The sequence below is a fragment of the Phalacrocorax carbo genome, chromosome 7 (genome assembly GCF_963921805.1).
Source record: "Phalacrocorax carbo chromosome 7, bPhaCar2.1, whole genome shotgun sequence".
NCBI lineage: Eukaryota > Metazoa > Chordata > Aves > Suliformes > Phalacrocoracidae > Phalacrocorax > Phalacrocorax carbo.
Genome location: NC_087519.1, coordinates 36518931 through 36546910, shown reverse-complemented (window position 1 = coordinate 36546910; position 27980 = coordinate 36518931). Strand labels below are relative to the sequence as shown.

General features: G+C 44.6%; 1 protein-coding gene and 1 long non-coding RNA gene across 9 annotated transcripts in view; one reads left to right on the top strand and one right to left on the bottom strand.

Moving 5' to 3' along the window:
- Window positions 1-27980, bottom strand: part of ABCC5 (ATP binding cassette subfamily C member 5) — a 78300-nt gene that overhangs the window by 13283 nt on the left and 37037 nt on the right. For 5 of the 8 annotated variants that reach the window (XR_010373870.1, XM_064457460.1, XM_064457462.1 and 2 more), the window contains 14 exons: window positions 26691-26793; window positions 25817-26001; window positions 24608-24754; window positions 24132-24261; window positions 23443-23596; window positions 23168-23296; window positions 21609-21795; window positions 20202-20291; window positions 17172-17361; window positions 16270-16429; window positions 15762-15840; window positions 14750-14863; window positions 13487-13651; window positions 12681-12764 (listed from right to left, as the gene is read on the bottom strand). Coding sequence is in view for 7 of the 8 variants with exons in the window: in XM_064457460.1 (XP_064313530.1) it covers window positions 12681-12764; window positions 13487-13651; window positions 14750-14863; window positions 15762-15840; window positions 16270-16429; window positions 17172-17361; window positions 20202-20291; window positions 21609-21795; window positions 23168-23296; window positions 23443-23596; window positions 24132-24261; window positions 24608-24754; window positions 25817-26001; window positions 26691-26793 (1917 nt within the window). In the remaining variant the exon portion in view is untranslated. Of the gene's footprint in view, window positions 1-6294; window positions 7241-8027; window positions 10100-12680; window positions 12765-13486; window positions 13652-14749; window positions 14864-15761; window positions 15841-16269; window positions 16430-17171; window positions 17362-20201; window positions 20292-21608; window positions 21796-23167; window positions 23297-23442; window positions 23597-24131; window positions 24262-24607; window positions 24755-25816; window positions 26002-26690; window positions 26794-27980 lie in introns of those variants that run through there. The other 3 variants (XM_064457464.1, XM_064457465.1, XM_064457466.1) reach the window with 3 other exon arrangements.
- LOC135314362 (uncharacterized) lies at window positions 8766-12098 on the top strand. Its single transcript, XR_010373871.1, has 3 exons — window positions 8766-8895; window positions 9499-9628; window positions 11248-12098. It is a non-coding gene; the product is annotated as an uncharacterized LOC135314362 (long non-coding RNA).

Below are 27980 nucleotides of genomic sequence, written 5' to 3'. Positions count from 1 at the left end.
CTGCAAAAAAAAATAAATTTAAAAACAACCCAAACCACCCAAACCCACAAACCAAAAAACCCTGAGGCTGTACAGTGTACACAACATTATCTCTGACCCTGACACTGCCCTGCTGGCTGAAGCATCAAACATTTTGATACTATGCAAAAAAAAGTCAGTATATGTAAGAAACATCTGGTCAGTGACACTGGATGCCTCTTTTTAACAGAGTGGAAAAGGAGATTCTGGGTGTTCACAAAAAAAACAAGAACAAAACACACCACTGAGCATGTAAATTTTCAGTATCAAATAGCAAATAATTTGGACAGATTAGGAATAATATGAAAAAGTGCAGTTATTTGCCTTTTTGGGTTTTCTGTTTCAAATGCAATGTTTATGCTTTCACATGCTCCCTGCCTCCAACTTTGAAGTGTAGGAACAATTTTAAATAAGGATTTTCTTGTAATCCTAGAACTCTGGAGCTGAACTTCTACAGAAAATATCAAATATTGTGAAACCTGCAATAAAGTTGGAACCACTGGAAGTCTTGGGAACAATCAAGCACAAGGAATAAAATTTCTGCATCTGCTGAATTCTTAGATCAAAGCAACTAATAAATCTGAATTCAGGGAACAGCAGTTAGTGCAGACACTAGTTCATTTCTGGTGCTCAAGAGAAAGCAATGAAATACTTACAGAAGAGAAGCCTGGGTACTATGTCTGCTCTGGTTTTAATGATATATTACAACTCTGTCTCCTAGTTAACCTTTCTGTGTTCTGGAAGTCAAAGTTTTCTCTCTCTCCCTCTGTCTTATAAGGTTATTCTTTGTTATCTTCTTCCCTTGCCTTTAGACCCTTCTCCTCAGACGCCAGTGTGCTCCTCTCCCAAATCATCCACTTCAGCAGCACCCCTGGGGATCATTGAAAGGTAAGGAAAGGAAACATACTGTCAGCAGCTTTCAGTTATTCATATAGCAGTTCACGCTTTCCCTGGCAAACCTTTTGGGTTTGGGGGTGTGTTTGTTTGTTTTTGGATTTTGGGGTGGGTTTTTTTGTTGTTGCTTTGTTTTTTAGGAGGGAGGCATTACAAAATTAAAAACCTTTATCTAGAAGTAACATCAATCACAGCAGCATTCTTATCTTGAAATGTGTTTTAAGATTACCCTCTTCTGTTTCGAGCCTGTTGGGCCAGAAGCATGCTTAGAGCATGACTTCTGATGAACCTTGCCTCACTTACACCACGAGGGCTAAGGCTACGTGACTATTCAAATCCACGTGCCGCAATTCAGTGTATCACTGGCCAAATCCCCAGGTCACAGCTGAGGTGCACGACATAACTACAGATTTCCAGTCCACAGATACCTGCATTTCACAGCAATTAATATCTTCTCTGTGATGTGACACTGTGGAACTGGAGACCACTATTCCAGGAGGCATTTGGAGATACATGTCTCATTAAAACCCACAGTTTGAAACAAACAGCTTCACCCCAGAACACATATTCACATAAAAATGCAACTGCTATGTTTTAATCTAGGGTAGTAGTTTTCTAATGATCCAGGAAGGAGGCTCAGAAATTAAGTTTTTAAAGATCTGCCCCAATGCCAACTGAAAAACGCTCCTCTGGTCAGTGGCTTTGTGCTTGTATTACAAAAAGTCTGACTTACAATCTGTATCGCTGGCCCTGCTGGGTAGACTCACCTGCAAAAAGCTTTGTTTCCTTTGCTTTTTGAGAGACAGAAAAGGCTAACAGAGAAAACAGAGACCACCAGACCTAAGTTGCAACACTAGAGTAGGAAGGAAAAAGGGCTGACAGACAATTGTCATCTTTACAGCAGAGAGATAAGGGGAAGTTCTCCCTGACCAGTGCCGGAAGAAAACATAAGCAGGAAGCAAAGGGGAACTGAGAAGTTTATTCTTGTTTACAAGAAACTCCATAAATTAAGGACAATTCCTTTTCAAGTAGCACCCCTCTATTTGACATTTGGTTGAAGTTAAATGAAGTACCAGCCCCACAGTCCTAGAGGGAAAAAACGTTTGCAGAGGATGAAGTATTATTTTCCCCCATTTGCTAATGTCTGCAGCTACATGGCAAGCCTCCGTCTCTTTTTCCAGATGCACTTGGAACAATGATGAAAGTTATCCTGAAACAATATAAATAGATCTGTAATATAAATAGACCAGGCTATGCTGCCGGACAGAGGCAGGACTATGGACTAGGGAAAACGAGTATAAGCAGCGTCCGAGAAAGGCTTGCAAGGAGCACCAAACTGCTAGGGGCGGGGGGCAGAGCAGTACACAGGGACAGAGCAGTATTTGGGGCCGTAGCAGCTGCACCACATCCCAATCCCTCCTGAGCTCCCCTTTGGAAATATATGTGACATCATCATAATGCTCTAACGCTCATAATTTTTTCTAGTTTTTCATGTTCCACATATTAAAGCTCTTCTTCCGGAGTATTTTAAGTAAATAACTGCTGTTTAGTTCCTCTGCTTAACAGTGGCTTTGGTTTCCCCCTGCCCACATACTGCAAAGAAGCTCATGCTTTATAAGGCACCTGCCAAGAATGTATTTTTTATTGCCTTAGATTATAATCTTTTACCCAAATCCAGCAAGTGACAAAGGCAATTAGCTAAGTCTCTTTCAATTTTAAAACTCTCCATGTCTCTACCTGCATTATGGATGAAGCTCCCAAGAAGAGCTGCAACACCACAGCTCTGTTCTAGACAAACAACGAGCCGCTCCATCTCATGACAAAGTAAACCGTGCACGTGAGATGTGGAGGATGTGACAGGAGCAAGGTACACCTGGACAGCAAGTCACTCTAGGAGGACTGAGGAATTGGGACAAATCTAACAGAACAATGGGGAAGTTTCCAGCACTGCAAAAAGGGCTGTTCTTTTTGCTAAACCCTAAAGACGAGGAAACACTATCATCTTTTATACCAGAACACAGAGCAGGGCTTGCATTTAAGGTTGTCGTGGAAAGAAAATAGCACTGGTGTTAACATGTGCGCTGCCAAATCACAGGCATGACACAGTGGGTGAGAGACAGATGTAGATTTTTCTCCCTGGGGAAGGGGGGGTGGGGGGGGAAAGTCTTATGAAAGAGTATTTGTAGGACCAAGAAGTAAGGGGTATGGGTAAAGGAGGAGAGGAAGAGCACGACTACAGTCAGTGACACACCTGATCAGTGTGTACCTTCAGCCCACACCATGAGATACACACAATGTTTATGACAGTCTTGCTTCTAAAGTGAATTGGTGATGTACTGAGCATATGGTTTCCTAAGAGCACAGGGAGCTGGAACGCTCTGTGAAAGGCAGATTTAATCTCTCAGCTGTCTCTCAACGTCCATCAAACAAGCAAAGATCTTGGCTCCTTCCTCCACGTGAGGAATAATGGGACAGTCAAACAACATATCCAGATGGCTCAAACCAAGTATATCAAGGCAACAGGTTTCCAATTTTAAACAGGCTACTATCTTTGCTGTGATGGCTGTGCTGCACTGTCAAACGATTTTACCGTTTTATTAGTCCCACAAGTACGCCAAGGGTCCCATAGGAAATAAACCCTGACCTAAAGAGATTATATTCAGAAAAAGGCCAAAGAAAATATATCTTTTAGAAGAGAGAAGTCAAACACTGTAAAGTTGCTTCACTTATGCAGAGAAAAGGGACTGCAAGGAAATGTGCTAAACGCCAGTATAAATCAGGTCACCCTTATACACACGTGAGTTACTCATCCCTATTAAAATGCAACGCTAGGCTGAAAAACAGCAATGACATAGCACTACGATAGCACTAAATGACTTTGGATCCAAAAACACAGTTCAGTGTGCTGAACGTGAAGGGCTACAACAGGTGCTACTCAAGGACAAATATTTTACCAGCCAAAATCTACAACAGTGAGCAAGGAAACGTGGTACGATTCATGACAGCGAACACACCTGCTTCTACTTTCCAGTATCACTTGAACAGGGCAGTGCATGCCCCGACACTGTAACCGTCAATAACCTTTTGACACTGGTTCTTGTAGCTTCATTTCAGCAGAAGCAATACGTGCCACTAAAGGTACAATAAAGACTTCAAAAGACAGGATGAAGAATAGCTTGCTCATGCCTGATCCGGAGGAAGCAAGACAAACAACAGAGGGAATGGAAAAAATGCCCTAGTCCCAGCATCCTCAACCACGTAGCGTTCACGCTGGACTGTGTGCGGGGCCAGGGAGGCAACGTGCTAACGCAGGGTGAGACAAAATGAACAGCACGTCAGTCAGTGCCCTGCACCTTCCAGGGGTTTTCAGATCATTTCTAAAGCCGAGGCTCGTATCAGCGTTCCGTTACATCAGAGATCATTTCTGCATACACACAGCAGGACAGTCTGCTCCTTTGGCAACAGGGCTGGTAAAACCCCAGAGAAAGCAGAGGCTAGCCTAAAATAAAACAATTGTTCAAGAGGAGGAAAGTGTGTTATCGGGTACTTCAGGAGGTATGGCTCAGCCAGACTGAGAATGATCACAGAGCACAGGGCAACACCAAATTAGCTTTAAAGCCTTCCCACCATAAATGAGGCATAGTGTGGACAAAAACAAAACCAGGTTTCTTCACAAAATCTTGGAAAAAAAAAAAACCAAACACAAAAAACCAAAAAGAACAGAATCTTCTGAACACACTGTGGGCCCTGAAAGGCATCTCCCATGTACCCCTTCAGTGCAGAAAAACTCCAGCAGAGTATTGTACAAGGAAATATTAAAACCAGGAGCTCCAAAGGTGAAAAGGAACAATACCCTCACTTACAAATGGATCTGAATTTTAAAACTGCCAGAATTCCACCTGATTTTTGCACTTCTAGGGAAGGACCAGCATGTTAAAAGGTCATCATATAACAGAAGGAAACTTCTGTCAATAAAAATCTTCACGTGGAACTCATTGCTCACAGTGAGACGATGTATTAAGACTATCCAGATCATTCCGAGGATGAAGTTACTTTCATGAGTTTCAATGTAGTCTTAAAATTAGACAGAAGAAGATGCAGCAAACCCATTCTCTTCAGCAATACTTTCCCTTCATAAGGAAAGGCCTAGTATATATTTGCTATTGGGTTATTTTGCATGAAACATATGTTCTATTCCTGTTCTTGTTAAATAAGTTGTGATAGATCCACACATTTACTGGTTCTGACCAACCCAACAGCAGTACCAAACCAGCAGGCTGAGTGTCAAATCCATTAGGCAAGACAGAGGCACCAAAGTTTCAAGACTCTCAAAAAACCACTCCTTTTGCAAACAGATACATGAACCACACAACAAAAACAATTTTAGTTGGATTCCCAACCTGAACAGACTACACAGTAACAAAAAGAGCTGACATTCCAGTGATGCCTTTATATCTTTTGCTATCATAACTTCTTAAAAGCACAAGATCTGCCAGACAGCACCTAAAAGGCCAGGAACAAAGTGCTTCTAATACCAGGGGTTGAAAAGAAGTGACGGAATTTACAAAGCATCTCACTACTGAAGATGACTAATCCACAAGGACAAGGAAGCACCTCCCACGGCCACACTGAAACAAGTATTTTGGGCCATTTCTCATCCTTTTTCCAGCAGAGAACTTGTAGGAATATGCAGAATCGTCCTGACTCTTCTCAAAACTCCTGACCACGGCTCATCGGAACGTCAACCTAGGTGTGCAAAAGGCTCAGTTTTGTAAGCACCTGGCAAAACCCACGGGGAAACTCCTGTATTTGCCGATTACGTAACTTAGCCTGACGAAATCAGTCAAAGCAAGAGTTTTCAACTTTTCACGCTCCTCGCCAACAACTGCAACGCCCTTAAAGGGCAGAGAACTTTAAAACGACTGTCATGATGGAGGACGAATAGCTTTGGGGGCGACGGGGGAAGGAAGGTAGGAAGGAAGGTAGGAAGGAAGGCAGGCAGGCAAGCAGGCGGGCGCTGGGTCGGTAGAAGCATCGCAAGCGGGACGGCGCAGGGCTGGGGAGCAGCAGGCAGGCAGGGGACCGGCACCGCCGAGCGCTCCGGCGGGCAGCGGACTGGGGACAGCGGCGGCTGCCGGGCGGCTGTCAGGCGAGGGGAGGAAGAGGCAGCAGAGGGACGGGGACAGGAAAGTAAGGGGTGACAGTGAAACGCCTCCCGCTCCCTTTGCTGCGGGGCCGGGGAGCTCCCCCGACGGGCAGTAACAGGAGAGAAAAATGTGAGGGAAGAATGTGGGGGAAAACGGGAGGCCAGCGCCAGGCTCCCCGGGCTCGGCAGCCCGCCTGCCCCCCGCGCCCCGCCGCCCCCCGCAGCGCGGTACTCACGGCGGGGCCCTCGGCCGTGGTGTAGCGGACGATGATCTGGAAGGGCTGGTGCGGCTGGAGGGCGGCGGGCAGGGACACGGTGAGGGACGAGCCGTAGTCGGTGAAGGGGTCCACCCTGAAGCCCAGCGGGCAGGCGGCGGAGGGCGGCTGGGCGAAGAGGGGCAGCGGCGGCTCGGCGGCGGCGGGCGGGGGACTGGCGGGCGGCTCTCCCGGCGGGGCGGCGGCAGGCAGCGGGCCGGCGGCGATGCAGGGCGCCGAGAGGAAGGTGGCGGTGGAGGGTGGGCTGGCGGCGCAGGGCGGCGCGCAGGGCGGCGGCGGCGAGGGCGGCGGGCAGGGCGGCGGGGGCAGCGGCGCCGGGGCGGCGGCGGCGGCGGCAGCCTCGGCGGCGGGCGAGAAGACGAAGGAGCAGGGCGCTTCCCCCGCCGCGGCGCGGCGGTAGGCGGCCGAGAGGACGTGCAGGGCCGGGTGGACGTCCAGCACCAGGGCGCGGGGCTGCGGCCGCAGAGCACAGAGCTCCAGCACCAGGCACCCCGCCAGCGCCCGCGCCTCGGGCCGCAGCTCCAGCCCCAAGTGCAGGTGGCGGAGGCTGAAGAGCTGCGAGCTGGAGACCGATGCCACGTCCGGGGGAGGCTCGGGAGGCGGCGGAGGGGCCGGCGGCACCTCCGGCCCGGCCGCAGACCCCTTGCGGCAGCAACACAGGCCGGGCGGCCGCGGAGCCGGAGCCGCCATGGAGCGGCGGAGGAGGAGGAGGAGGAGGAGGCGGCGGCTGCTATGTGAAATCCATGGGCGGGCGGGGAGGAGGGAGGCCCCGGCGGCCGGAGCGACCGGGGCGGGGAGGGGAGGTGGGGTGGGAAAGGGCCGCGCAGGCCCCGGGCGGCACCGGCCGAGGGAGCGCAGGGCCCGGCACCGGAACCACCAGCCGCGGGTACGGCCGCCAGGCGGCGCGGCGCGGGACTGCAGGGAGCGCTCCGGGGCGGCCCGGCCCCGCCCCGCCCCGCCCGCCAACGGCTGCGCGCGCACCGGAGGGCGCCGGCCGCCGCCGCCGGCCGCGCAGCGTGCAGCTGTACGCACGCGCCTGTGCCCACCCGTGGCACGCGCCGTGCGCTGCTCCGACCCCACGGCTTCCAAGGCAAACACCGCCCCCGCCCGCGGGCGCCCACGCTGCGCGCCCACTGCGCCACCGGCTCCGTCCCTCCGCGCCGCTCTTGTACCCCCGCCCCGATTCACAGGGCAGCGGACGCACGCGCATCCTGAGCTTTCCCCTTCATCCCACGCCCAGCCCGTCCCGTCCCCTCCCCCGCTCCGCGCTGTGGCCCACGCCGCGCCCCGCCGCTCCTGCCTTTCGGGACGGCCACTGGCACGGCTGCAATGCCCCACGCAGTTCACGCCTGCCCTGGCGCAGCATCGCGGCCAGCCCTGCCGCCTACGCGCAGCCCCAGTGCTTCATTTCCACCTTCCCCGCCCCCTCCCAGCTCCAGGAGAACCCCACACCCTCCACACCACGGCCCCCAGCAGGGCTGACACGTGCAGTCATCCCACCGCTGCTCCTGGTCACACTCCTCACATCTAGCTCAGAGTCCTACCCTAAACAGCCTCCCTCTACCAGTACCCCACACACCCCCACTTTTTAATCTCTTCCCTCCCACGTTGGCTGGCCGTAGCTGCCTGCCTCCAGTGCTCACCCCAAACTGCCCCCAGACAGGCCTACATCAGAAAGGACAGAAAACACAAAATTATCATCTTTATACAACCGCTTGTTTCTCTGCACAGTGACAGTAGGAGACAGTAAGCTGGAAGGAGGGAGGTGTGCTAGAAGTAGCTGTGATTTGAACTGCACCCAGCCCAGCAACAGCACGCAGGGAATGTCTCTGCCCCATGTAGTGATACGTCTGTTCTCCAAGTTATTTTCACTCTGCCCACCTCAGCGACCCGATGAGTCTCCAAGGCACGTCTTTTGGATGGTACAGGAACATTTATTACACGGTTGTGGGTTTAACACACACATAGCAACACATCCTAAAAGCCTCCTAAGCCTGACACTAGTGACAGCAGCATCTGCACCACTTCCCAAGTGAGTTTCCACTGTATGGTCATGCTCCCAGCAAAAACTTGTCTCCAGCTGAACCAAGGGTAAAACAAATCACAGTATTATCCTAGACAGACCTGAAGCTGGGACTATAAAGAAAACCTTTATATATGCAATTGCACATAGTAAAACCCACACTGCAGATGCAGTAAAAAATAACAAGGCAGCATTCAGAAGAGCTCTTTGGTTGATGAGGGCATTACAGCCACTCTCCATCTTCTCAGTATGTTCTTTTGAAGCACCTTCAAGAAGCAATTTTGTCTTCGCTCAATCCCCTTCTAGCTAAGAGAAACTTTTGTCCTGCCACCTTTCCTTTCCACACCCTCTTTTATAAATCAATTTTTCTGCATTTGTCCTTTCCTTCTGATACCTTTTGAAGTAATTGTGCTTTCTCAAATGCTGTTCCCAGCGAGGTACTAAGACTGCTTCATCTCCCTCTGGCTTTCATCTAGGGATATCAGGCAGACCACAGCTCCAGCCCCTCAGGATCTGACCCCATAGGATTTTCACCACAGGTAATGGCACTCAGGCTAGCGCAATTTTGGCGAGCCCGATTTTGGACTTAATTACACTGATCTAACTGCACATTAACTCCACTGGGTAGTTCTAGAAGAATCCTACCTGGGTTTCAATTGAAGTCCCAAGCAAGTGCAACATTTCCACTCATCTGGTAGATGAGATGAACTGGAACACATTCTCTGTAAGAGTCTCTAAGATTATGATAATGAATGGGGAGCAGTGGCACTCACCACATTCGGACAGGATAAGTAAAACTGGTGCAACTGAAATTCCCCAGGGTAACGCAGCAAACCAATTATCCCAGGCAAATCTCTCTCAAGTTGCACACCTGTGGTCTGGGGCCACAGCCTTTGCCATGTACGAAGAAGGGTGTGCCACCTCCATGCTATTTTGGGTAGGATCTCTAAGGAGAGCCTCTGTCCCAGTGCCACAGTCTTATTCTGCTCCTCGCAGGATGAAGTCCACTCTGACATATCGCACTATAAATTCCAGAGCAGGATCAAATTCCTGAAAATTCCCATCATCATCAACCCTGTAGAATGCCTCAAAGATATTTCAGTCTCATTTGTAAATATTGATGTTTCTTCCTTCCCCTTCAGTGACAGGGCCCTGGGCAATGCCTCAGCTTGCTCCTGTGGTTCAGGACAGAAGCCAATAAAAGAATTACTGCTACCCATGTGAGAAGCAATACTTCTATACTGTCTGTGAGACAAGTGCCAAGTGAAACAGGTAAGTGATTACAGAAGAACATTTCCCTCTGGCTATCTCCTTAATTCCAAAGTAACAATGCTGGAGCTAAGGTTTAACAAAATGGTTGAGCTAATCCCTGCTGTCCACAGGCTACTGTTCACCTGCTCCATCACAGGCTCTTGTTTAACTCCTTTTTGAGCTATTTCAGCTCACTGAAACAGCAGGAAAGTATTCCCCTTTTTAAGGGAGCGTAACTGGGAAGCAGCAGTTTGGTGCAATGAATCCCGAGTGCAGTTTCCTCATACCTATGCTAGTGTTAACAGTTAGCACCTACTGAAAAGAGCAGCCCCACTTCACCTCCCTTCCAGGTGTGCCTTCCTGTCTCCTTCTTTGTACAGCATTCCTGCTTTTGGAGGGTGAACTTTCTGCAAGTTAGCTTTCTGAACTGGGTCACTGCTGGACCAGGCAAGAGCCAGTGCTGGCATCGGGAAAGCAGAAGAAACTCCCAGCCTGGAAGAAGAAGGAGGAGGAGAAGATCAGGATGGCTCCCCTTTTGCCCAGACTGCCATTAGCTCAGCCATAGCTGCAAAATGAAGCCACGCCCTGACCCCAGTGGCACTTGAGAACTAGGTGCCACATGAGCCCTTTTTTCAAGGGAAATACTGAAGTTCTTGGGGTAAACTCAGTTCTGCAGGTCCCAAGACAATCCTGCCCTTAATAGAGTCACACAAGACAACTGACTGAACTGTTTTAAGCACAGTCTCAGGCAGATGCATTTCATATTTTCTCCCTCTCCCCTTAAGGTACTCAGCCTTCATTCTACCCAGTTCTAACTTTTAAGGAAGAAGCAGGGCATTACCTCTTTGGCCTATCACCCCTGCTCCCTTGTGCCTCTCCCCAGTTTCTTTTTGTCCTCAAGTTTCTGATCAAAGAACCCCGGCTTAGCTGGATGTTCTTTGGAGAGAGGCATATTACTTCTCCCTCTGCTAACCCAAACATACAGTCTCTCTGTTCCTTGAACTGAGTCATGCTGATCAAAATGGCAGCCACCACCTGACAGATTAAGCCTGGGTCCAGGCCTGTGAGCAGGGTAAGATCTGTGCTAGTTAATTCTTGCTTAGGACAAGACTTAGTAAAGAACAACTATAACAAATGATGCTTTGTGTGATATCTTCAACCTACAGTCTAACCTCTGTTAACACCACCATTTGCCTGTGATATTTGTAGGTAGAAATGCTTTTTGCTGTGACTTTACAGTCATGTCACATTATAAACAGTAATGCTTGCCGGTAAAGCAAGTGGAAAAATCTGAGCCTAAGAAGGATCTTCTGTATTCTGTCTGACCTCTCCCCTTGCTACTTGGCTTGAATACTTGTACTATAAATTATTACTCCCTGTTCTACTCAGCACAAACATACATACATTGCAATCCACCCCCATGCTGGAGGGCACAAAAATTACCCACTGCACTTTTAAAGAAACACCTCCACTCTGAAGGAAGAAAGATCACACTATGGTGCATAGACAAGAAAAAAAAAACAGCCTGCAAAAACTGTCCCACAGGGCTCAAAAAGGTGAGAAGTAATTTATGTGCCCAAAATAAACCACTTAAGCCAATAAAATTTACAAAACCCAAAATAGTTTTATTTACTTTTCAGGTTTCTGCCTCAATGAGACATTTTGCAAACATGCTAAGGCTACAAAATGTCCAAATTGACAAAGACATGCAACGCTGACCATTCAATAAGTCACGGTATTATAGGAGCAACTGTGCCCACCCGGGCCACAGGTCCCGTAAAACAGGGATGGTATACAGTGATTATGGCAACATACTATGCAGGACCCAGTAACCTGAGGTAGGTCTCTTTATGGTAAGAAAACTATGTCCTACACCAGTGTTAGATCCTGATCAACAGGAACCTGTTTAAAGTTCCAGAAGACATGGAGTGGGGGACTGTTTCCTTAACAAGTGTGCAATAAAGAAACAGGAAATATTGATGTTGTTTAACCTTAGTGTAAGTGAGCAGAAGAAAGAGTTAGTGTTACCCATGCCAATGAAAGCCAACCTAAATCTCTGAGGAGTGTTAGCAGCTTCAAGATAAAGGAGTCAGTCAGCTGAAGCAACTCTGAAAAGGCTTTCCAGCTAGCATACAGGGTATGATTTGAACCTTATTATTAATTTGTTACAGAACATTCCACAAACAGTTAGATTTTGGTTGTGTTAGATCAGCGAAGCAGGAGGAGCTTGAGCTTGCTTGCATCAAAATAAACCCTGCTGATACATTAAGAAATACTGTATCAGGACACTAAGAAATTACGAGGCCTTAATGTGAGCCAGAAGTGGTTCTCCACTCAGGAGATCACTAAAAACCCTGCTTTGGGAAAGCATATGGGAAGCAGCAGCTGCTGCCATGGTGAACATTAGCGATGCTCCAAATAGCTTTGATAAATTACAATGCAATAGAGTTACACCACAGAGCTCTTCTCCCCTGTGCTAGACAACAAAGATGTGACAATAAAGGACACTGTTGCAAAGCTTCACTTCCACTCAGACACGCAGAAAATCTGGCACTAGGAGAAGACCAACTGTAAAAGACAAAATGGTGTCTGATACAGTCAGATAACAAAGCCAGATCTCTGGTACCGTAAACTGTACAAAAATTATAGAAAAGAATATGCACTGTTATTAATACAGTGCTTATTTTAATATAAAATAAACAGCTTACATTTCCACTGTAAATATAGGCTATATACAGAATTATGTATAGATATAGCTACATGTATAAAGCTTCATTATAGGCCTCTGATACATTTATAACTATGGCTCCCTGAGCCATTTGTAGAGTGCATTTAATAACAAAAAATTAGTAATATGATTATGGAATAAATACAATAATAAAAACATGAAGAATTCTTCTGACAGTTTTTAAAATCTCTCTGGCTTGACACACTGTGCTAAAAATTAAAAGATGAAAAGGCAATAATCTGCTTGAAGGAGGAGAAGGAAGAAGAGCTGGCCTGCCACAGGCAGGGAGTGTAGCTCTCCAAAATTAAAGTGACTTTGCCCTGAATTTTAGCCCTTGACAGCAACCTTGTTCTCCGCAGCAGCAAACATAGCATAGAAGCGCGAGTTCTCATTGGCCAGAAGGGCAGACGGCGTGTCGAATTCCACTACCTAAAAGCAAACAAGGCAGGTGAAGTATGTCAGTAAAACCCAGCAGAAATCCCACCCCTTATACCTGTGACAGTAGTAAAGAAGCTGAAACATGGCAGTGATCTTTAGATGAGACAACAGGCGGTGAAAGTATGTGCATTTATGCATAAATGCTGTAACCAGGGATGCTTCAAACTAGCTCAAACACTGGAACTCCCCATCCTAGAGGTTGCTTCCTAGCAGCCTCTGCTGGCTCTGGCAGACAGAGGCAGATGCTATGGGATTTTGCCTTCTCTACCTTTAAGAGCCTTGCCAAATGTTCTTGCCGTTGATTTAACTGTTTATAGCTCCCACACAGAAGCCTGGAAAGTGGGTACAGTCTCTCATATGCCTGTTTGATAGCACGGGGCTTCATGAAAGTAATGGGAAACTGCCTGAGCCCCAGCAGAGATGCTTATGTTATTACCCATCTCAGAATTAACCTACAAAGGGAGTTTTAACAACACTTAAAAGAGAGACTGTTACTCTATGGTACTTTCTTGGAGCATAAAAGAAATTTTGCCCTCTTTGATCTTGTTACCATCAGGCAATAATTGATTCTATTGGAGTATTATTACCGAGGATGTGAATGAGTACAGAGGATTTTCTACCCTCCAATACTAGCTGTTCCTTCAGTTCAGCCTGTACATACAGCACCACCAGACTGTAACAGGAACTGCAGCCCCAAAAGCCTTTCTGATTACCTGTCCTTGCATTAGCACCATGATCCGATCAGAGCCCAGTACCGTATGCAGGCGATGAGCAATCGTTAACATAGTGCAGTCTGCAAATGCCTCTCTGATGGTCTCCTGAATCAGTAAGTCTGTCTCTGTGTCCATAGCAGCCGTTGCTTCATCCAGTATCAAAATCTGAAAGCAGCATATAATCCTGGCTGTTACCCATAGTAATGCTTTCCCTCCCCACAAACATAAAAATATGTAGAGTGGGAAGAATTATCATGACCAAGAGATGTCACAACTAGCAATCATTATGGAGCTGTGGTCACAAAGGTAGTTTTTACCAGCACCCTTTCCATTTTGGGGTTTGAGTTTTTTTGGGTGTGGGGGGAATGGTATGTAATTGCCTTCAACACAGTTACCTTATGGATTACACTTATATTTTATGGTCACATCCTAGCGCCACAAGATGATTGGGTTCTGACCTGGGCCTCGAGTTTCCACTACTTTCAGTTTTACATTCAGCAGCTAAATCTCAAATATAAATTTTACTGGTAAACTTATCTGACACATCCTTGGTGGTGACAGTTCCTTCTGGAATGAGCCAATATTAGCTAGGCTTACTAGATTTCTAATGCTGGGAAGAACTACCCCCCTTCTCAGCCTCAGACCAACTCATTTGGAGTGGTGTCTTGTCAAAGCTAAACTAGACTTGGTTTGCACAGGTACTGCAGAGAGAGCGCAGTAACTTCTGCTGAGTAGTCTTGGCTTTAAAACAGATGTAGGACACCATATTTTAAGGTTCCCTCTATTTAAGGAAAAAGGATGTTAAAAATCAATCCCGATCAATCTCAATCCAAATGCCCTTTCTCACTGTAATTATTATTTGTCTTCCATTCCTGCAAGCCCCTTAACTTCATTGACGAAGCATGGTCCCAAATTCCTTGGAGACTACATTTTAGTGGAACGCCATGTAGAAGGAAGGTACTTGTTTGATTTTTACAAAAAGGTGGAAGCAAGGAAGAATCTCATGCTCACCAGTTACAGGACACTCTGAATAAGTGATAATGATTAGGGTAGTCTGACACACTATTATTAACACTAACAAGCAATACCTTTCTGCAGCTGGCTACAGATGCCTTTCTAGTTGTTCTAATCCTACACCATTGGTGGGTTGCAATAACTGCTGGTGTGATTCTTCTGACAGATAGAATGAATCCGGCACAAAAACGGTTTCCTCAATGCTATCAGTTTGCTGTGTCCAGCTATTTTTCTTATCACTATGCTCACCTTGCAACGACGCAGTAGAGCTCTAGCTATGCACAGTAACTGTCTCTCTCCAACTGAAAAGTTTTCCCCATTTTCCGTCACTTCTGAGTCAAGTTTCATAGGCAGCTGGGCAACCTGTGTGGGAAAGAGGTAGCAAAAATCTTAGAGCATTTCAGACTTTTTGCATATCTCCATGACATGAGACAAACAGTTGTTCCTCCTACAAATCTGATTTTGCCCATGTTCCAAAATATCCATCACATTTTGCTGACCATCTCCCCTCTCTCTCTCTGTTGGGGAAATTATTAACAAGCAACTAATGCTACAACAACAATATGACATCAGAAGTGCCTAGTCTGGTTGAAATGCCCACGACACAGTGATAGCTCCTGAGAACACTTATAGTTGTTAAGCTAGAAGAGCTATATCCTCTCAGTAAGCACCTTTAGAATGACTTAAGTACAAAATATTTGATTTCTGGGGGTGGGGTGGGGGAAGAATACCATGTACAAAATCATATCACCTGGCAGTCTCTCTCACCAAGAGAAAAGAGCAAACCTAGTCCCTGCAGGAATTACTGCAGCCTACGTACGATAACCATACGTGCCACTTGACTTACAAGAAAAGAAGAGTTGGAAATGTCATGGCTGTGTGACTTGCTGCAAAGGGCCTCACAAAGGGCAGATTTTAAATTCAGTATAAATGTGCATGTGTGACATTTACACTCACAAATGTAAATGTAGAATTCACACCTAATGCACATACAGAAAAATATCATGTGAAATACTGTAACACCCTAGGAGTCCCTGTGATGAAGCAGCACTCTGCTATGCTAAATACTAAAAAAGTAAACATCCAAAATATGGCACCTTCTCCAAAATTTCAGACTCATTACTAGAAATAAAGCATAGCCAACAAAGGAAAAAACTTTCAAAAAAAGCTTTATCTAAAGGTCTCCGAAACAGCTACTAACAGAATATGTAGGCTTGAAAGCCAAAACAAGCGTGTATCTCATAGGGCATGTAATACTTACACACTCCTTCATGTGAGTCCTTTCCAAAGCATCCCAGATTTGTTCCTCACTGTACTGATTGAAAGGATCCAAGTTTGATCTGGAGGGGGAAGCAGGAAACATAACCAGAATTTTTATTCAGCAAGGAATGGCAAAACAGCAGTGTGCTAATTCATCCAGATGGATGATTCCCATCTAGCCTTCTACTGACAATACTTCCTTGCCAAGGAAATCAGATGCTCCCAGCACATTAGGTTTAGAGCAGCCAAAGAACAACACAGTAGAGATGGAAGTCAAAAATACAAAAACTTCAAGCAAATCTAAACGGAAAGCAAGACTTTCATAGATGACGATCACATCTAGTTCTGCACTGGGCCAGCTAAAATTATTTAGCTGTGCTTTTTTTGTTTCAAAAACAGAACATAAGCTAGGATGCCTGAGAACTAACATCTCACCAGGCACCTATCTGAGTTCAAGTATAAGCTGGTAGCCTTCTTGTTCATTCTAGCCTTTTTATGGTCTCACTAACCTCACAGTGCCACTGAATAGAACAGGTTCCTGAGGAATTATTGAGAGTTTGCTGCGAAGATCTGCCAAACCAATGTCATTTATTTTCACACCGTCAATTTTAATGCAGCCTCCAGACAGTTCAACCAGACGAAAGAGTGCCATTCCAAGGGAAGACTTCCCTAAAAATGAGACAGTAAAAACAATACTAGTGTTTCTACAGAGTCATAGCAGCTCTGAGATGAGAAAGCATTTGAAAAGCTGTGCACGTGTAAGACAAGTGTTTCGAAATACCATAAAGTCCTGGCAAACAATGCTGGTAAATGCTGGGGTTCAGCATTTAAATTTCTAAGCAATTGTAGGGGCAGCTTCTAATCTCACAGAAGCCACCCCTGCAGTGGCACCACATCCCCACTACCAAAACCCTACCACGTAAACCAAATACAGCAATATTAATTGCTTATTCAGACACTACATTTTGGAGCTGGTTTAAGTCATCTCGCAAACAGGGGGTTTGATTCTTCACAATACAGACTTCTGAGACAGCTTAGAGCTAAACCTGGCTGCAGCATCAGTACAGAAAACTTTTAAGAGAGTCAAATAAGCCGCAATGAGCATGTTGTAGGTAGCGTTCTGTACTGGTAAGTGTCTTGGGGTGTTAAAACAGTATGAGCATGCTGGCTCAGGCATAGCAGGATATGCCTCTATTTTAAATTAAAAGTTGTTTTCATTACTGTCTACAGGGATCCTGCTTATGTGTGCACATGAGCAGAAACCACCACTGACAGACTGCTGGACCACTCCTGTGCAGTTAATTTATTCAAACACAGAGAAGACAGAGGAGAACCAACATGACTGCCCCACTCTATTCCATTCCATTTCTGCAGAAGTAGTAACTTCAATCTGCTTAGTGTTTTTCCTTACCTGAGCCTGTCCTTCCCACAATGCCAATCTTTTCCTTCGGTTTGATAATAAAGGACACTTTTTTAAGTACTAGAGGCAGGTTCTCTCGGTACCTCATCTCTGCATTTTCAAAAACAACTTCACCTTCCTGTGGCCAGTCCAGAGGAGGAGTTTTATTCTTAATTCGAGCAGGAGCTTCCAAGGAAAGTGTCTTTAAAACAAAATCAGAAGTTCAATTTCCAGTAACAAAACACCAGAAAGGAAAATTATCAGTTGCAAGCTTTCAGCAGGAATTCTTCCCTGCAGGCTTGGCCCATATTAGTTCATGGCAGTTTTACAATAAGCTCTGGGGCTACACACAGGCCCAAAGGTTCAGAAGTTAGCTATGTTACACTGACCACACTGTTATTCCCCTCCTGTTGCCTTAATAATGACATTGGTCCTTCTATACAAAAATGTTTTTCATCAACAGAACTCAAAATATATTTTAGGCCTATTCATTTGTTAACACAATCCTACTGAGTTTTGTGGCATTCCAAAGACTTGATAATTCTGGATGCAAAGTCTGCTGCATTTCTATGTCTCGTTTGCTATGCCATGCCAAGGTCACCTCTGTTGATTCTGACACAGAAAAGAATGTCCATGTGACACATGGTACAAATGTTACCCTCCTCTGCCTCATTCTCCCGTTCTATTAAATCACTGAGTCAGTCAGGCCCTTTCCACCTTGCTCACTTTTGCTATTTTACTCTGCCCTTTAATAGGTCCCTCATTAAGCAGTTCATAAACAGAAAAGCAGAACCTCTGAAAACCGAACGGGTGCCTTTATAGCATGTTTACAATGAAGCCAAGGTCACTTTCCCATATTTAGCACAAACAGCCTCAGAGAACAGCAGAAATCCTGTTGTGGGATTCATCCCATGCAACTTTAAACACTTTCAAAGTAAGAATCCCCAACAGAACCAGGCCCCGTCAACTCCTTTATAGTCACTACAAAGAAGCCAGCATTTCTGGAGCATGAGTTTTCTCATTCTAATATAAACACTTAGAAAAGTTAGTAAGTTGCCCTTTGGAGATAGCCATTTCCTACATTGACTACAGAGAGATCCCACAGGCACTATGTCAACTGTGGACATCACAACATTGGGTTAGAGGCAGATTAGTTGTACCCCACAGGTTTGAGAAAAAACAGTGATCCTTTATGATAGTACTCCAGTTCTTTGAGCTTGGCGCTCCTAACGGCAACCTCAAAGCCCACACTGAAAAAAGCCAAGCCTGGGACTTAGTAAGATACAGCAGAACCTGCATGGTAGTTTACTGCTCACCCACCCTTTCACTTCAGATTCAAACTAGTTTTACAGTTTCATAATCACAGAATCCCAGGTTGGAAGGGACCTCAGGGATCATCTAGTCCAACCTTTCTAGGAAGAGCAGTCTAGACAAGATGGCCCAGCACCCTGTCCAGCTGAATCTTAAAAGTGTCCAATGTGGCCGAGTCAACCACTTCCCTGGGGAGATTATTCCAATGGTTGACTGTTCTCACTGTGAAAAACTTCCTTCTCATGTCCAATTGGAATCTCCTCAAGAGCAACTTGTGCCCATTCCCCCTTTTCCTCTCCATGTGACTCCTTGTAAAAAGGAAGTCTCCATCTTCTTCGTAGCTACCCCTTAAGTACTGGTACATGGTGATGAGATCCCCTCTAAGTCTCCTTTTTCTCAAGGCTGAACAAACCCATTTCTCCCAGCCTATCCTCATATGGCAGGCTTCCCAGTCCTCCAGTCCTTTGATCATCTTGGTGGTCCCTCCTCTGGACCCTTTCCAGCCTGTCCACATCTTTTTTTGGATAATAGAATAGCTGTCTAGAGATCCAAAAGAAAAAAAAAAAAAAAATCACAGAAAGTGCTGCTTAATAGGGATATAAAATGGTAGACAGGAAGTATAAACCCCCCATCTCCCACCTCCCCCCAAAAAAACAACCACCACACACCACCCACACGCCATCAGCCTACAACTATACATTTTGCCACTGAAGGCCTGACAGTGATAAACCCAACTCAGCGAGAGACACTAGGCAGTATTTGGCACACAGTTCTCAGCTTGTGTAGTCACCAAGTCTTACACACACAGAAATTTTCTTCTCAGATGCCACAAGACGACTGGGGGAGTAGGCAGTTGTAAATTTTTTTTTCTTTTTTCAGTATTAAATCCACAGGCTAGAAACATTCTACAAATATCAACTATTACATAGCCCAGATTTACCAAACAGATATATACCTCCTTCCAAAGTTCAGAGGGAATGTGTATTGTGTATTAAGTAAAAAAGCCTTTCACCTCGAAGACCAGACCCCATAGAGGGTTTTCTCCTGACTACACTTTCCTCATTGACCTATGCCCAGTTCCACATACACAAATCCTAGTTATGAAGAAAAGGTTACAGATTGTCTAAGCAGCTTGCTAAGCAGTCGGCCTGGCACATTTCTCATGTTTAGCCTAGCATATTTCTCGTGTTTGCAATGAGAGCAATTCCTTGACTTTTTAAGCATATAGAAATACGTTACATAAGATAGCTGTGGAAAAAGAAGTAGACTTATTAGGATGGCGCAGAATTACATGTAGATAAAGTAACAGTTATCTGTGTTTAAATGAAGGAGTTCCAATAGGTTTGGAATTAAGGATGCCAGAACACCATCCTTTTACTTTAAAATATTGTACTGAATTCCCAGTTAGCCCTTTCACACAATCCACTCTCTACTGAATGTCAGCAAACTTTTGATATTCTTATGTCACTTCAGCAATTACAGGCAAGCGATGCCTGTACGCTTAGTTACCCACTAGCTTTTGCACCGTTCATCTTGCCAATGCTTATATACATATTCATAAAACAAATTCACTCTGCAGTATTACACTACATGCATTAATGTGTTTATAAAATCAGAAACATACATTCTGTACTAAGGCAGACTGTGGCTGGCTTTCTCTTCTCTTATGCCAGAAACATAAGAAGCAACAAGAAATTTTACAACAAGCAGTTGAATGTATTACTGTCCTACCTTGATATAGTGATCAATCCTCTCCACTGAGGTGAAGCGTGCTTCTGTCTCTGAAGCAAGTCTGACTGTAAACTGGAATAACCCTGTTAACTGGAGCGATGGGAGAAAATAAAGACAAATTAAGAGAGCTGTGATTTATAATTGAATTAAGAGACAAGCCTAATGATAGTGTGGCCAGAAGGAACAGGGCAGTGACTGTCCCCCTGTACTCGGCACTGGTGAGGCCACACCTCAAATACTGTCTTCAGTTTCGGGCCCCTCAGTATAGGAAGGACATTGAGGTGCTGGATCGTGTCCAGAGAAGGGCAAAGCAGCTGGTGAAGGGTCTGGAGAACAAGTCTGATGGGGAGCAACTGAGGGAACTGAGGTTGTTTAGCCTGGAGAAGTAGACAGCGATAAGGTCTCCCCTCAGCCTCCTCAACTACCTGAAAGGGGGTTGTAAAGAGGTGGGCATTGGTCTTTTCTCCCAAGTCACTAGTGACAGGACGAGAGGAAATGGCCTCAAGTTGCACTAGGGAAGGTTTAGATTGGATATTTCCAGTCTAAAGGAAATATTTGTTCACTGAAAGGGTTGTCAAGCATTAGAACTGACTGCCCAGGGAAGTCACCATCCCTGGAGATATTTAAAAGACATATAGATGTGGTGCTTCGGGACATGGTTTAGTGGTGGGCTTGGCAGTGCTAGGTTAACGATTATACTCAATGATCTTAAAGGTCTTTTCCAACCTAAACAATTCTGTGATTCTTGCTACAAGTACTCTTGGCATTGGGCACCATATAGCTAAGATGCCCAAGGCAAATTAATTTTAATAGCTGATGTTAAAATAGCCATAACTTATTAATAACTTGGAAAGCCAGCAGTTTAGAAAAATTTCCCACAAGCAACAGCTTTAAGTATTAGCCATCTAAGTTTTGTAACTTCACCTTACTACCACCAGGAGGCAGAAAAGGCCAAATAACAGCTCTTAATAGCAAGTATTCTGATCCCTGAAGTCTTACCTAACCCACACAGCTACAGCACTGAATGCTGTGAAAACACATGGCAGGCAATACATTAAGACATCAGTTTGGCAGATATCTGATCTACCGTCAATCCAATTTCTAGAAATATCCAGGAAAATCGTAATATGCAGCATATGAAGAGCCACGGTTTCTACTGCATTGTTTTAAAAAAGGCAGCTCCCCAAAACAATAGCCGTAAGCACCTCGCTCCTCATAATTTGTAATTTGGCTGCTAGCAAGAAGTCCTGACTCTGAATTGCTCTCCCCCCCATTACCAAAAGAGGTAACAGTATCCCTTTCCATTCTAGTGCATTAAGGAAGTTTTCAGTGGTGTGTTATTTTTACTTCCTAGCAATAACTACATCAAATGAGAAATTAAATATTACATTATGTGGATGTACTCACCTGCACAGCATATGAGATAGCCAACCCAGCATAGGCAGGAGGAATCTGGCCATGCATTAGGACAATCATGAGGCCAGTGGTTGTGATAAGAGCAATGCTGATAACATCCAGCCGTACAGCTAGCCAGCGCATTGCACAGCTGAACAGGTAAAATGGTGCCTGATTGTCATCTAGGAGTTCCTGATACCTAAAACCAATACAGAAAAGGTTAGTAGACCTCCACGAGCCTTATGTTCTACAAATAGCAAAGCTACTTAAACCCCTGTTCCAGTATCAGAATTCAGGGCAGGAAGACTAGTGTGTCGCTGACATAAAGTCTCAAACTAGGCCATGAAAGCAGGATTTACAAACTTCCCTGAATAACGCCAGATATCTACTCCAGCTCAAACTCTCGGAAGTCAAATTACTAAGTTTCTGTGTACAATGAATTATACTGGGGTGAATCAAAATTCAGGCACACTACACACACTTTCACTACAACTTCACCTATGCAAGACATCAGAGGATGCTCAATAGCTACAAATTGCTCTGTGGGTAACAGGAGCAGTGCTTCAGAATATGCACAAAATACATGTTATTTTATACACAAGTGTAAAAGTTACACTCAGTTTTGACAGGACTGTTGACACTAATTAAAACACATGAATAACCATTTAATTCACAATCCTATCACTGCAGAGCTGAGAAAGTGTATTTAAGGGGAGACACTCTAGAGATTCACAAAGCCAGTAACTAGATTTTTCTGATAGTGCGACTCAGTTTTACACCAATCTCTGTTGCACAGTGTTTGAAGCACCTTAGCGCTCTAGCACCAGCAGTGCTAAGGGATAGCTATTTGCACCTCTGCAACCTTTCATCTAAGCTAGTGTAGCAGTGTCTTTCCAGAGCTTCTGTGACAGTTCTTCCTGTGCTCTCACGCTGGTGGTCTCATGACCTTGCACCTACAAAACCCTGCTATTGTTATGGCAGGTTCTCACGGGAAGCAACTAACACTCATGTGAGAAATGTTTCATTTTCCCTCATATGTTTTGCAGATTTTAGTTTACACTAGAGGAAGCCACGCATAGTGCACAACAAGGTGGCTAACAATCACTTAAATACTTTATAAATACTATCCAATTATACATGTGCACAGAGACAGCTCATCAATATGCACACTGAGGTTTTGTTAGCATGCTCTAACCAATGCTAATATCATCACAAGGAGAAACAACCAGTAGAAAGCATGAGCAGGACCTAACGAAAAATAGGTACTGCTAGGGAAAAAGTATGGCCAAGAACTTGCCCTCACCATTATTGCTACCCGCTGCACTGTGGAGAACTCCAGAGGAGGGCATTCACCTGGGACCCCACCACTGTTCTTCCCCATGGGCTACTAGGGAGCTTTCCCTTTCCCTTCTCCTTCTTGTTCTCCCTCATTTTTTTCCCCCCAAAAGTAACTTTCACTCTTAGAGCTAGTGTATGCCATCAGCTATAGACCCGTTAATAAATCTTCCTGAATGTAAACCTGTTGCACCCTGCTTTGTGTTCCACCACTCTCAGATGGTATCTAGACTGACCTGTGCAGAAACTCCTGTCCTTTATGGTAGGCATGGATTGTAGAGAGACCCTGTATGCTAGATGTAATGTGAGACAGGAATGGAGACTGTGTGATGTTGTCCAGACGCTTGAGCTCTCGAATAAAGACTCTGGAAGGGAAGAAGCTCTTTTAAGTGACATATACAACCACCATATGCCAACCACTACGTTGATGCATATATACTTGAAGAACCCTATGTCCTTAACAACACGTCAATGCATCTCTACTCTCAGTCAAAGCAGCTGATGCACTTACCTAGAGACAACATGCAGAATTGTGAACAGGACAATGAGGGGCCCCACTGCAACCAGGAACCAGGGGAAAACCCCAGAAATCACTCCCACACAGAAGAACACAAGGATGACATTCTGGATGAACATCTCTGCTTGAAATGGCAAACGAACATCAACTGGAAGAGATGGAGAGAAAAGAGAAAGATCTTGAGTACAGAAAGCTAAACCACCTATATAAAGCAATTCAGTCCAGCTGTACATCATCATTGACAAGGACAGTGATTTCTCTTGGCTTATTCAAATTAAAAATGTCCATTTTCATTAGGTGTGGTTTTATCTTTTGAGATGCTAGTAGTCCTTCCAATTATTCCCATTAGCAGAAATAGCACTGATGCAACCCTGACCTAATTACCGCCTTTGCTGCCCATCAGCTTCACCCTGATATGCTAAGTTCCCCCGCACTAACTGCTACAAGTCCACGTGCAGTCTGTAGGTACAAAAGCAGCTGCACATTTTCTTTGTAAGTGAACGGACAGACCTGATATATCAGCTGCCTTCTAGAATCATAACCCAGGTATGTCCTAATTCCTGTTTTTTCTATTACAAGTACACATTTGGCAATGGATAATAGCAACAGCAAGAGACTGGAGAGTATTAAGGAGTTAACTGGGAAGTCTGAATGTGGGATCTACAGCACAGAGTGAGAGATACCTTCATCCATGTCTTTGGAAAACCTGTTGAGAATCCGCCCAGTGGGTGTAGTGTCAAAGAACTTCATGGGGCTACGCAGAATCCTTCTGAAGAGCTCATCGTGGAGCCTTGAGGATGCTCTGAGAGTTCCCTGACAAGGCAGAAAATGTTGCAGCAATATGAAAGAATGCTTGCCTTCCTGTCACTGCTCTTCGCCTGGGCACCAAAACATTCTGCTCATTTTCTTTCTCCAACCATAAGGTTTTCTTCTTGCACTCTGGGCTTCTAACCAGTGGAAGGAAGCTACTAATCTGGGAAGAAGCGTAACAGAAAACATGGTGCAGCCCCAAGGGATGACTTACGGAAACCTCACAACCTGTGATCTGACTTCCTCTAGTTCAGAAGTCTCCTTGGGAGGTGACCAAAAGAACCACTGTGACAGCAACATACAGACATAGGAACAGGGGGATAAGAAAACCAACAGCATTGGCACGTACCTTTACAAAGACAACGCCACGAACAGCTTTCAGGATCAACATAACTGCCATGGACAGTGCATAGATGCCAGCATAGTAATGCATGCGAGGGTTATCCTTCATACTGTTGCTTATGACAGTATCATTTCCCAAAGTCACAGTGGTGTTCTGCAGAAAATTCAAGGTTTCAGTGAATAGTTAGTTAAGGATTAAGCATGTACACATTAGAAGTGGTAGACTTTAACTGTCTTCTGTCCCCTCCCACCATATTTGATATTTTTTCTTTAAAGAAAGTACTTCAATGATCTTTGAATACTTCAGTTTTCCCTAGCAGAGATATCTGATGTGCAGATTTGTAGCCCGTGGCCACCTTCTACAATATCTCTGAAAATACTACCACAATACGTAACTTAATTTGATTCCTAATCTCTCATTTCATGCTTATTTCTTGCATTCTTCTGAACAACACCGAATACTTGCACACCTCCACTATTACACAGCAATATTCACCTCGGATAGGTTGTACATTGCCTTCTTATCAAAAACCATTGTTATTTTCTGCCAGCACGTAGTAAATTCTTTACTGTCACACTGTTGTATATTCCCATTCTTTTTTTTTTTTTAAATCTTTAAGTAAGTTTAAGGACCTCACTGCTTATTTTAATATTGTTGGCCATCTGCACTTCATTATTTCCCCTCTGAGATTAGCAGTTTGCTCACCCTACCCCAAAAAAAATTCTTGCAGTTATATTTGAATCTTTAAATGCAACAAAACTTGCAATCAAAGCCCCTAGAGTGGGAAAAGTCCCAAGCCACACCAGGTCATCAGAGTCTTTAAAGCAACTCCCAAAAGTCATTTGACTTAAAGCTATATACTTTAACAAGATTATCCTGTTAGATGTAAGGTTACGTTCAAGCAAAAACCAGCACTAAAATTAGTAATTCCTCCTGCAGCTTGTTGGCTCCTTTCAGGTTTTCTCTTCCTTTTCTCAGACTAACCAAGACAAGGAAGAAGGCAATATAAAACCACATGAGCTATTGTGTCTGTCTTATTAGTAGAGCTCTCGTTACTGGAGATGAACTCTCTAGTGAGATCACCTCCTGGGGAGCCTTACAACTTGCTTAAATTAGGAAGCACCATTTGGTCTCATAGGACTGCTTAGGATTAGACTATGAGAGCAATCCCCTTGCCCATCAGGCACAAGAGAGTAGAAAAGCTATTTATCTTACTCCACTGCCTTGCTTGATCCAGAAACTCAGCCACCAGTTGCTAAAAGCTGTACTGCCCACATTCATCACGAACAGTGCCATGATGATGAGGAACGCAAAGGGGCCTCCAGCCGCCTGAATGTAGATACCATAAACAGACCAGGGGACAGAGCCTTTGCCTTTCTCTTCCAACTGGACCAACTGGCCTGTAAAACAAAAGAGGAGGAGGGAGTGAGTAAAAGAAAGTTGTTCCGTGAAATTTCTGTAAGTTTGTGAGCATACACAAAACTACAGTCATTTTCAAACCGTACAGAGTACTTTCAGAAACACGAGTGTTACCTAACACACAGAACTCAACGGTTCAAACAGTTTTTCAAAATGTCACGTATCCTCTGCAAAATCATTCACATCATGGTATGTCTGAAAAAGCGTAACCAGCACAGACGTAAATACTAGGCTGGTATCAGCCTCGCTATTGCTTTTTAAACCCTGAAGTTCAAAGTTAACATTAAATGGAGTGAACCACAAAACAGAGGTCAGATCTTCCAATTCTTCATACAGAAATGCCATATCCTACCTAGGACTCTGTCAGTAACAAGCTATACACATAGGCCTCTTAGGACAGAAGGGAGAGGTGGTGTGGGAGACACGGTTCTACAAGCTCCTTTGTGCTGATGGCATCTGACCAGTGGCAGCCTGACTGGACTTAAACACACTGCGCAGTCACGAATGTTCTTTGCCCACTGCCTGCGTCCTATCAGCCACGCTGAGTGAGGCAGGACTTGAGACAGCTTTCAAAATCTGGAGGTACATTCATAACACAATTCGGAAGCAAGTGTTTTGAGCTTATTGGTGTACAAAATAATTACAGCCAGAAATCTGATTCCATAGTTACCCTCTTCCTTCTTTACAACTTTCTCCTTCTTCACAGACCCTGTTTTGGTACTTTTATCCTGGGGTCTTTTCAGTGAACTGTTTGTGCTCTTCTTTATATTAATCTGCAGGAAAACAGTGACACTAAACATACCAGAGTAATTTGCTTTGACATTTTCATATCTGAACCCAAACTTTTTATAAGTTGCCTCCTAAGGACAAAGGCTTTCGTATCAAGGATGTTATGAATGCTGTTATTGTGGATGACTGCCAACTCTGGTGGATTAAGTTCTCCTCCTCTATTAATCTGAACTGCTACCAGTCTGTACTGGCAGTGTGCAAGGTTAATTTCCAGAATCAGTGACACTATGTGCATACATGGTAGAAGAATGACACCCCTAGCACTGAGAGAAAGATACATGCCCCCTCTCGCTTAATAAAATTGTGAGTTATTTTTACAAGAGGCTTTTTTTCCCCAAACAACCTAGTACTTCACTCAGGAAAGCTGTCATGAAATGTCTATGGACAAAGTCAAGTTAGCTTGGTCTTCCAGAAATCAAATGTCCAAACACTAAACTGCACACACAGTTACTGTTCTAAACTCAGCCATCTTCCAAAAGATGGAAGTTACTACCTGTTCAGAGACAGCCTACATTAACTGAAACCCCCACCCATCTTCAGGGTCCTCTTCCCACACTTTACATGAGAAGAGACATCTGACACACATCAAACCACAGAGAATCTAACTTGACCATCTATTTCTTCTTATCACAAATGCAAATCAATGCTCCTTCCATGAGCTAGTGTTTACAGAAAGACAGTGAAGGTCAGCCAAGCATGCAGACTGGAGAATCTCATGTTAACTGTCATTACATGAATCTTAAAATGGCAGAACTATAATCTTAATGTCTCGGAAAGGATATGCAGAGTAATGCATTATATTCTTTCACTTCTTTACTAACATCTTCCAGGAGAAAATTTCACCAAACACCTTCTATATCTATGTATTTATCACAATGCTACCTTTTCAGAAACTTTTTTTTTTTTAATGTCTGCAACTTGTGAATAAGGAGCCCCTCATCTCTTAAAAAAATAAACTGCTGGTGTGCTTTTTAAACACTTTAGGCATTATGTACATTTTCTCTTAGTAAAGAGAAGTAAATCATCATCAAATAAAAAGCAGCAAAGTTGCTTACTCCAAAGAACAACTTCAGGAAACAAACAGAAGAAACATGGGGGAAAGACTGAATTGCTGAAAGTTTAAATGATGTCCTACTAAATGGGTTCTTGTTATTTTCTAGATTTACATTCT